Consider the following 10,938-nt stretch of genomic DNA (forward strand, 5'->3'; position numbering starts at 1 on the left):
GTTTGCGTTTGTTTCGAATCCGAGTCCATCATCGGATAATATTCGTTTTGTAGGAGCTCTTCATTTGTGGAATAAGATCCATTTGTTGGCAAGAGATGACTTTGATTTTCTGCTTCTTGTCTTCGTTGCTTCTTGAACATAATTTTTGTCACTTTACTCTGCTGAAAACTGATAACTCTTCAAATCCTCTTGTTTACGATTACAATTGAACAACTTTGAATCGACTGACCCAAACTTGCTGACCTGTTATACATATCAACTATAAACGAGCGCTTTTACGATTGAAGCGCAGGTGTTTTCGTCCGATGCTTCAATTTTGATAATAATATTGTTTCAACAATCCAGTGTAATTAAGCTATTCAAATTAAACAGTAAATTTGCATTTTTGTCAATTATTAGTTGCTATATCAACGAAAAGTTTTGGCATTTAGAATGCGTCAGTGGCATGTTGTAGAGCATGGACTTAGACCTGTAATACATGGACATCAGCTTTTTGAGATATCTTGATCGTGTTCGGAACCAAAATTGAAAAGTGATATTTTTTTGCAAAAATATCACTAATAAATATCACTAATATTACTAAATATAAGTGATATTTAAGTTTTTAAATTTAATTTAGAAGCCATGTAAATTGTTCAAGGAGAAAACAAATTGTATCCAGACGGTATTTATTTGAGCGAGAAGGAAATTTTCTATCCAGACGAAGTAAATTTTTCAGAAAACAATGCAATTTTAGTCTCAACAAGTCTCATCGGCCATTTTACAAAGCAATTTTTTTCATTACAACAATTAAAAAAATGTAATTTATTGGCTATTGAGACTCAGTGAAAATATTTCTTCAATATACGTTGTGAAGTAGTACATGTCCGGTTGAATAATTGTTTTATGGTAGGCGCGGATCAATTATCATTTGAAAGGAGGAGTGCAGATTTTCTAAGTGGGTGTATCATTCTCTTTGCTAAAGTTGCTGGGACATCATACAGCTTGTGTAATGAAAGTTTTACTAGCTATCTCGGTTTTCAATGTATTTTTTGGGAGGTTTCGTTCGCAAACATTAGCACGGCCAATCTTGTTAATTGAGGGCACAAATTTGTCTATGCATGCCTTAATCCGTTAAAAAATGGATTTCAAAAGACTTAGTAGGGTGTGATATGTATATATCCATATATGCCCCCCTCCCTCTTGTGTTTAATTCAGGCTCGAGAAAATCTGCTCAGTAGCGGATCCAGCGTTTGTCAAAATAAATGATAGCTGCTCGATTTTAAATTCAAAACACTATCAGAAATGCACTATTGGTTTTGAATTTCTAAAGAATATAATTTTACCAATTGACTTTCCTCTAAATGCAAATATATTCCGTAGACTTCTTGACATGTGGAATGATCCAATCAAATTTTTTTTCAAATTAGTTCACTTTCAAAGCTGTGTGAAGAGAAAATATTTTTCGCAATATTATTTACCAACTTGGTCCTCTTATACAATCTAATCTACCAATTGTTTACGCTAACTTCGTTAATAATTTACTTTGAGATATAAATAACTGTGATTGGTATATTGTAGTGCAGTTCATCTGTAATTGCACTGTTAGAATGTGTAATTGCACTATAGAAGAGTGTAGTTGCACTTTAAACACTGTTTCTTGATTCGCTGCCAAAACTTGTGACTACATTTTAAAGTGGAACGCTCATTCTATTCTAATACAAGTTCTAGACGCCACTTTGAAGCCAGTTACGATGTATTTATATCTGAGTTTTAAGGTTTATTAACAAATCTTGTGTTGTAGAACTTTTCATGCATGAAAATTGTGTGCACTTTCCATGGAAATTTGTGCTACTGTATTTTTGGTATATCGTTGTTTATTTTCGAAAATAACGAAACTTCTAAAAACTAAGAAAGACAAAGGTTTCAAAGATGGTGGCGTTGTTAGAGTTTCAGTTGATATTACAGTTCACAGAGCCAAATAAACTTCTTTTCAATTAGAAAAAACATGGCGGCAGTTGTAAGTAAACCACTGAAGTAAACAAAGATTTCCGCTATTGCAATCGTTTGAAATTCTATAATTACAAAAAAATGCTAAAAATAAAAACACAACAGCAAGTACTGTTTTTTGGATGCGTATCGAGGCTAACCCGCTTTCCTGAAGCGGTATAGAGAGTAACTAAGTGAGACAAATTTAGACGTTCCAGTAAAGAAAGATGTCAGAGTACATAATTCTCGTGAAATTACGGCACTCGTGAGTTTTTTTTAAGACTGTGCACTATTCCGCTGCATTGCGAGAAAACTCCCTCGTGCAAGTTTATCCGTAATTTCACTGGAAACTATACTATTACCTATACAAATTGTTTTCGAGACAATAAATTTTTACAGCAGGTACACATGTTGACGGGTATATATTCAAAGCTGTGCATACAATTGCATGCATCTTAATTAGGCTCTTTCATACATATGAAGGACGATTTACTCGTTTATGGGCTAACTGTTGAACAGCCAGCGTTGTTTTGCATTGACAATGAACGATTTTAAGAATGTCTTTTGATTGTATCAAAATAAATTTGCCAAGGAAATTTAAGGGGCTGATTACATGAGCCCGGTAGCCGGGATTCAGCGAAGCGTTAAATTATTTTGGCAAATGGAAAAGATTAAATACTTCACTACAAAAACTTATTTCAGCAATTCCTTTATTCTCTGACTTTGCAAATTAACAAAACCTTTAAAATAAAAACAAATTAGCCTTATTTGAAAATCACTCGACTAAAATGACATATGACGCTTGTAAGAAAAGTTTGTATATTTTGCGCTTAAAGTTTTCCTTTTAATGACTCAAAATCATTTCACGCCTCGCTGAATCCGGGTTACCGAGCTCATGTAAACAGCCCCTAAATCAATTGCATACGATTTCGATCATTAATCTTAAACATAAATTTCTGTTAAACATATTCAGATGCTCTATTCCGTTCGTTTTATTGTATACTTGAAGATTACCGATGAAGCTAATCTTGGTTAGACGGTTTCTGACGGACGCGCAAGTATCTGCATCGATGTAAATCTTCCCAAGATGTTTCATCAAGACTGAGTTGTTTCCTGTACTCAAATTTCTCTTTATCAAAAGAGCGAAACCTTGGTCGACGAAAAACCTGCTCATGCAGTTTTGGTAAGACAAGGGGAGAGCAGTATAATTTACGATTTATGTACAAGTCCTCTTTTGTGTACTCGAACTCACTTTTTTGTTCTTCCTGCTCGTCCACAACTCCCGCTGATATCGATTCATTATCGTCCTTTCGGATTTTACTTCCAGAAATCATTTTATTTTTAGGTTCTGTAATTTTATGTTCAGATTTTCCTTTCTGTAATTGAAGCAATGAAAAACTGACGTTCTTTCTCAGCGCACGCTTTCTTTGTGAGCTTTGTGTCGGTCTTGCTATGCGGCTGCCCGTTAAACATTTGTCTGAATTTGAAGAGTTTGTTCCCGCGGTTTTCGACATCGAAGACATTAAATTGTTGTAAACTTTCAGAAAAGCGGGTACGGATTCTTCTTCGCGATGGCGTAAGTCATTTGGACATGGTAACGACGCGGTTTTCCTCAAAAGCTCCTTTTGTTTATCAAGCAATTTGCTACAGTTTAGCGCGTGCTCTGTTGATTTTTCCAACATTTGTAGTTCGATCTTATCGACAAGTTGTTGCCATTTAGTAGCAGCGCTTCGGTTTTTCATGCTCAGTGCTTTTGAAGTAGATCCATTAGCAAATACGTCTCTTCGTTTCTGGCCAGAATCCAACTTGACACCACTAATTGATGTCATTCTTAGCTAATAAAGACGTTCTACAAGTGTTTTTCAAACAAGCGTTGAAATAATGTTAGCAAAATTTACAAATACAACGTTATGTCGTGCTCATAACCCACCCAGATTTGACAGAATATGATCGAATTCACTGATATTGTGAAAGTGAATTGACTTGTAAATGACTTTCGGCAGGTGTATGTGTCAATATAAGGCTACTAAACGTTTAATTATATATTGTGTGAGTTCGCCAAATTTGTGATAATTCAACACTTTAGGATTAGCTATGCAAACGAAGACTTCGACTATTCAAATAATGCCCTTTTGAGCATGCTTTTTCCCATGGGCTTACGAAGATCGAAAATTGGGGAGTGGGGTGGTAGGCCCACATTGATGTATGCGGTATTAAATTCCTTCGAAATGCATTGTTTTAACGCATTAAAATGTGCATATAATAATTTGAGCCCCCCCCCCCCATTATCAATCTTCCTACGCCAATGAACCCAATCGTCTAGATGTCTAACTATCGTGTCAAGGTGAGGCAAGGACGCCATCTTGAAAGGCGGCAAAAACCAGAACTCAAAATGATAAAAAAGGCTAAAAGAAGTTTGAAAACCCCATCCTATCAAATATTTTAAAAACTAAACCTAGACTATCAACTTTCCAACTGTGTATCAACTCAAGAAAAGCAGATATTAATCATAAATATCGTCAGTTTTGCCACCTATCAAGATAGCAGCTTGCCTCACTCGAATCTAAAGAATTTTAGCTGAGTCAGATATCTATTCTGAGTTCCATGCAGAAAACTTTGAAGAACGATCTAGTCAGCTAAAGTAAGAAATAAAGAGATCTTTCTTATTTCTTATTCCTTTGTTAAAGAAAAATTAAACCTATGAAATATGAATCAGGTTAGATTAATGTAGACTATTTACATGCTTGTGGGCTTGCACTTTACTTTTTCAACGAATTCTTAGGCCTGTTTCAAACGTCGAATTTTGCATTTGTCGAATGCAATTATTACACGACGTCTTCGCTTTATCTCGTTCCTGACTTTATTGTGAGTAAAACGCGAGAGACAAATTGTAATCGACACATGCAAAATTCCCCGTTTGAAACGACGTCGCACTTTCGTCGCATAATGTGACCAAACCGATCGAATTTAAAGTTAAAGTCGACGTCAATTAAAGCAGTCGAATTTAATTGTTTCATACGCCGAATTTCGCATTCACTTAATTCAAACTATTTTATTCGACACATGCAAAATACGACGTTTGAAACGCCTTATTAATTAAAGAAGTAATCGCAACAGCCAATTAGCGTTCTAATCCAGTTTCCAGTCACGTGACGGCCCATTTTTGTCACTTTATAGTACAGGGGTGGGCAACATACGGCCCGCGGGAAGGTCCGGCCCCTGAAGGGATTTTGACTGGCCCGCTAACTGTATCCGACCATTGAATATTGAATATTATTCATGTAATAATCCGGCCCACCAATAACTTCATTTTCCTAAATCCGGCCCGCCGACTGGAGAAGTTGCCCACCCCTGTTATAGTACTATGGGTAATTGCAAAATTTTAAAGACATATTAAAGATCATCCTATGACTCACAAAAGTTGCATTTTGAAATCACTTAAAATACTTGTGAGCTTATTTACTAAAATCAAACTTACACAAAACACAATCTGACTCTTTAAATAAAGATTTAATTCGTTATTATAACAATGACGGAAAGTCACATTGCAGTCAAGGAAGTCATAAACGATAAGTCATAAACATGTAGACTAACGTATAGACTAAGTTAATTGTGAGTTAGTCTTGAAATGACGATAGATTTTGCCGCGTGGAGCCAAATTTTAAAAATAACGGCTAAACATAGGCGCTTTAGCATTCGACTTATATTAACATTCAACTCATAATTTATTAACAAATTTCATTGACATTCAATTTGGCGCGGCAGGTTAAAAACTAAGGTTTTTAAACTCGATATCCAATTTTTGTGTACACGATCTGCTTCTTCGCAGGGTAGCGCAGTGTGTTATGTATACTACAGCGCAGTTCTGTTTCAGAAACTTGATTCACCGTTTTCGTTGATTACACGTTAAGGTTTATTTGCATTGTGTATCGTCCAGTTTATTAATTTTAGTCAAAGTGAAGCAGAAAGCAAACGAGTGTTGTTTGTCTTTCGGGTCTTTTAAATTACTAATGTATGGTTACAGATTATCATGACGTAAATCAATATGAATTTACAAACACATGATACATTTCAAGTGACGATGACCAACAAATACAACAAATCGTGGACAAATTTTCGGGTGGGGGTGGGGTGGGGTGCCATCTCCAAATGTCACATTTCAACTATTATAATAGATAGTTCATTTCAACCTCTAAAAACAATTTAGCCCGCCCCCCTCTCTTCGCATTGTACTAGTTTCGCTTTGTCCTAGTTGTTTCGTGTAAAAAAGAACAAAATATAGCTGTGGACTTCGAATTAATTTTACAATCGCTAATTTTATGCACGTCATTATACTTACAACGTTTTGTAGATACATTAAAAAATCACAATTTTTTTCTGTTAGTTGAATGTAAAGATGACGTTGCAGCTTTTGAATCGACACCAACAACGGATGGTAACGTTGCATATGTATTCTTGAAACTTGACAAGCCGGTAAAATTTCGTAAACGCTGCAAAAGGCATATGCAGTTGATATTGGCGTCAATATAATTATATTTATTTTGCTAAAAAGCTTAAATAAATTATTAAGTTGCAAAATATCTGAGCAAGGCGCATTGCAGTCAGACTATAATAATTCGTCATTTAAACTTAAGTATGCGGCAGAATCTAGTAGGTGAATTATTCCCTGAGAGTGTGTGAGCGGTTAACATTCAATTAGTTAGTTCTTGGGTGTGTTGGAAAAGTTGATGTTTTAAAAGGGCTCGACAATACTGTCAAAAAGGCTCGCCAAAAAACGAAAGGGGAGGGGAGGGGCAATATCGCTCGGCCTCATCACCCAAAGAGAGCTCCCAACTTAAGCGAGGACCAATATTTGAGAATCCTAGTGATCTTGACTTTAAGACAGTTGGTATTGATTCAAGTAATTTATCCTCTGCAATGACAAATGTAAAAAATCATGACGTCACAGGGCCCTGGGACAAAATTTTATTATTATCTAACCATTTCATCGGCAGTGATCTGTATTGGCTTTTTAATGATCAAGGGAGTTTTGTCTGCAAACACACGGTTAAAGTTTGCTTCTCTGTTCTTCAATTCGAGACGGTATTTTTCGATTTCTTTCTTCAAATACCGAACTTCCTCATCCTTCTATACCAGAATAATTGCATATAATTGATCAATAGCATGAGATATTATAGATACTTTGCGTGGTTATACTTATTAGTCGATTCTCACGTGGGGACAGGGGCTTTGTGACTCAAAATTAATTTAATAAAATATTGATTTGCAGAATATTTTTCATGAGTCATTAATTTTCTATACTCACACTTAATCATAGACGCGTGAATATGAACATTAGACATGATGTGACTGAATGTATAGATCCAAATAACTGGTAAAATCTTAAACTGTCTGTGGTCTTGGTTTTGAAGAAAGTTGCACAATTTTTGAAATAAGGGGGGAGGGGAGGAGGGGGGAGAGAGGGAACAAATTTCCTGTGACACCAACGTGTGTAAAAACATTAACACTTGCAAAATTTTTGAATCTATGCCGAAAAGGTACGACTGAACTGTGTTTCAATTATTAGGAATTCAGAGGCGAATAAAGTTGCAAAAAATAGTAATATAACAGCATATTTTTAAACTCACCCTAACTGGTTTTTTACTTAATCCATCCAAGGATAGTGTCGTGATATCAACTTTCTTCATTTTGCCAGGAGATTTAACCTCATTCAATGTTATTTTCGATTTTCCTTTCAGTTGAGAGGTTGAAATGATCTTATTCATCTGTTCATTTAGATTTTGCTTCGTTCTTTCTAACGCCAAATTTTCGGCTGCCATTTGTCTCGTTTTCTCTTCGAGTTTTTGCGTTCTTTGGAGCGCGCGTCCTCCGTGGCGTTTTGCTTCGTGGAGTGAATTTCTAAGCAATCGTACTTCGTCTTGCGCAAAAGACAACTCCTCCTTCAACTGACAGCATTCTTCTTTTAAGGTTCGATTTTCCGCGAGCATATCACTCAAACTCTCTTCGATTGTTTTCAGCTTATTTTTCAACTCGTTTGCATTGTCTTTCTCTTCTTTCAAGTGCTCTTGTTCATTTAAAAGTTTTTCGGAAAGCTCCAAGTTCGCTTGCTTCATTTTCTGGATCTCCTCTGGAGAGCGTGCTGCAATCTCACTTTTTAAAGTTTCAATCTCTGCAAATGCTTCGGTAAGCATCTTCCCACGTTCGACAACCTTTCGCTCGGATTCCACTTGCATTTTGTGAAGCGATTCGATCGTTTCTTTTCTCTGTTCACATTCAGCCGTTTTCATTTCGAGTAACGTGCGGAAACGTTCTAAGTCGTCTAGTTGCTTCTCGAGCCAATTTAACTTGTGCTTCCCTTCTTCAGTTACCCTTTTAATTTCGTTATCGTACGTTTGTTTCGTTGCCGTCAATTCGAGCTCCTTTTCGTGATTTTTCGTAAATAGTGCTTGCACTATAGTGCTCAATTCTGCGATTTTCTTCGACAGTTTTCCTTTAAGGACATCAGGATCTGAATTCCGTGCCATATTTTCAATCAATGCTTTCTCGGCGAATATGGCTAGCAGACGGCTATTATGAGATTAGCACCCAAATACATTTACCAATATTGATGGTCAAGTAATAGGCTTATCGTATCGACGGCAACGCTTAATTCACAAGTCGACTCTTGTAATATTTTTCGAAGAACATTTCTATCGCGCTTTCTTTGTATCGGTCGTTGGATTTCAATATTCAAATTGAAGTTGATACAATCTAGCGTATCCACACCATACTTATGCTAGTTTTACAGTTTTACTTACCTAACCAGTAATACTAGCAATCACAAACAAGTATGACACAAAAGCCAACATACTCTAGTCGTTAGCAGTCAAGCGACGGCGTAAATTCTCCACAATGACTCGTTTCATATTGATGTTATTCACGAACTACAATTCAAAATCTTATTATCATTTCCTCTCGTCATTTGTCACTTAACGAGGGTTGACTGGTGTTGACCTAGGACCTTCCGTGTGACATATAAGAACCGTGAGATAGCGACAGTTAAAATAATTTCCTAACGTTTGAAATGCTCAATCAGGATTCTTCTCAGACATTAACAGTGCCGTTGTCATAACAATGTATTAGACTCGCACTGATTGTTTAAATATCGCGTTTAATATCGTAAATGGGTGATTAAAAAATGACCTACCATCGTTAGTGATTTGTTAAGTAAACATATCTTATTCATATTTTAGGTGTGTCTGTGAATTGTCAAACGTCATTCTCTTTCGACGGTTTCTTTCGTTTCCTGTGTTTGTTTACATTCTGTGATTTGCAAGGTATAATATTGTGTCAATGGTACGAGAAGACTCAGAAGAGCCAGTGGCGCCGAAAAACTCAAAATTGCTCTTACATATTTCAATAAAAAGGATTTCCAATAAACAAAGATGTTTTTCGGCTTACCTTCCAATTTTCCATTCACTTGCGGGCAATGCAATACAAAACTTCTTAGATATTATGTATGTAGCTATATAGTTAGTGTTAAGTTTATCAACTAACTTTAAATCTCAAACTAAAACTAACCATTACAACATATTATATTTAATTTTGTATTAAGCTTTAAAAGCCGCATTGTGGAGAAGTTTTAAAATATTTTCTACTGCGATCTTTTTTGTCCTGCTGGAAATAATATCAGATGCTGTGTGACATACTTTTCAATACGCTACATAGTGTCTGAGTTTAAGTATCACGCTCATTCAACAGCGAGCAACAATAGCACAACAAGTGTGAACAATATTTGTAAAACAACTTGTGAAAATATTTTCTCAAAAAAGTTTTAATCCTCTAATTATAAATAAGCTGACTATATGTGACATTGATAGACTTTTGTACCTCTTTTATCACTTTACTCATTGGCAAACACTTTAACAGAACTATCTTAGGAGTTGTAAAGGTTTTAGGAGAAGCTACTTGTGGGCGACTTCCCAGTACAACTCTCTGGAGCAAAGATTATTGATTTGAAGTTGAATTCAATATTTAGAATGAAAATGATCATCAAACTGAGATGTGTTTTTGAACCAAATTTGGTGTACACTTTTTAACTCGTCCAAACATTTCCTTTACACCAAAGCTATAGCAGTTGGAATAACACAATTCCATTTCAACTTATTTTTGCAAAAGTCTGAGTGGAAAAATCACTTCAACTATTGCTTTAGCTGGGGCAATCAAACGTACTAAAAGTAAAAGACAGTGGCGTAAAAGTAAAACAAATGTAACTTCACTTCTTCTATGCTTTTACCCTTGCTTAATGAAATTATCAAAACAAAATAAAATTCATTTCTTTCAATACCCAAAGCTAATCTCCACCTTTCGTAGGTCAAGTCCTCCGTTATATAAGATAGACCTACAACTTGTTACATATCCTTAGATCCCTCTAATGTCAAATAATTTTGTTGTGCTACAACTGATCAATCCTCCTTTCAAGTTTTAAGCGCTCTGTTATGCTGCTCAAACTTTTTTCCCGCCAATGCATGTCTCAAGAATGTGCTAATAGTTGCATAAGTAAGGGCCTGTTTATATGGAGCCGAGTTACCCGGCTGAGCGAGTTACTCGCCTAGCCAGGTAACTCGGCCCTTATATAAAATGAATGCATTTCCCGGTGAATCGTTTATATGACACATCCGAGTAACTCGCCTTGCCGGGTAACTCGGCGAGGCGAGAAAATTGGCTCTGTTGGTACGCATGCGTACTAAGCCTTGTACTTGCAGTATTGTAATACAAAAACATACACATGTCATAATTTTCAATTTTATATTCACCCATTCCATTTTTGCAGCGAAACTGTGAGGCTTTTTAAAATCTCGCGTCTTAAAGGACACATGCAACATAAAATTCGGATTGTTATTTTTGTACTTTACATGAAGGTATAGCTCCAACTAATAGTTCACCAAAGTTTGAGACTCAAAGGATAAATATTTTTGAAGATATGGAGGT

At 35.9% G+C, this 10,938-nt stretch overlaps 2 protein-coding genes across 3 annotated transcripts; both read right to left on the reverse strand.

The window, feature by feature from the left end:
- Positions 1–2,027: 2,027 nt before the first annotated feature.
- LOC124453939 lies at positions 2,028–5,372 on the reverse strand. The gene has a single exon (XM_047004766.1). It carries the CDS (start codon positions 3,795–3,797, stop codon positions 2,991–2,993), a length of 807 nt encoding a protein of 268 aa, XP_046860722.1. The 5' UTR covers positions 3,798–5,372; the 3' UTR covers positions 2,028–2,990.
- Positions 5,373–6,264: 892 nt separating this feature from the next.
- Positions 6,265–9,044, reverse strand: LOC124453926 (probable E3 ubiquitin-protein ligase bre1). 2 transcript variants are annotated; one of them, XM_047004760.1, is made up of 3 exons: positions 7,596–9,044; positions 6,949–7,092; positions 6,265–6,458 (listed from the first exon to the last, which is right to left on the reverse strand). In XM_047004760.1, the coding sequence occupies exons 1-3, from the start codon at positions 8,490–8,492 to the stop codon at positions 6,333–6,335; spliced, it is 1,167 nt and encodes a 388-aa protein (XP_046860716.1). In that variant the 5' UTR covers positions 8,493–9,044; the 3' UTR covers positions 6,265–6,332. The 2 variants fall into 2 exon arrangements, with proteins under 2 accessions (XP_046860716.1, XP_046860712.1); XM_047004756.1 differs by having other exon boundaries at positions 6,949–7,095; positions 7,596–9,041.
- Between the last annotated feature and the right edge of the window lie 1,894 nt (positions 9,045–10,938).

Source organism: Xenia sp. Carnegie-2017, unplaced genomic scaffold (genome assembly GCF_021976095.1).
Source record: "Xenia sp. Carnegie-2017 unplaced genomic scaffold, XeniaSp_v1 HiC_scaffold_13, whole genome shotgun sequence".
Classification (NCBI taxonomy): Eukaryota; Metazoa; Cnidaria; class Anthozoa; order Malacalcyonacea; family Xeniidae; genus Xenia; species Xenia sp. Carnegie-2017.

Coding starts and splice junctions, on each gene's coding strand:
- LOC124453939 (XM_047004766.1), bottom strand. CDS start 3,797: ATGACATCAATTAGTGGTGTCAAGTTGGATTCTGGCCAGAAACGAAGA.
- LOC124453926 (XM_047004756.1), bottom strand. CDS start 8,492: ATGGCACGGAATTCAGATCCTGATGTCCTTAAAGGAAAACTGTCGAAG. Junction 7,096..7,595: donor TAAGTAAAAAACCAGTTAGG/GTGAGTTTAAAA, acceptor ATTCTGGTATAG/AAGGATGAGGAAGTTCGGTA. Junction 6,459..6,948: donor AGATCACTGCCGATGAAATG/GTTAGATAATAA, acceptor TGCCTTTTGCAG/CGTTTACGAAATTTTACCGG.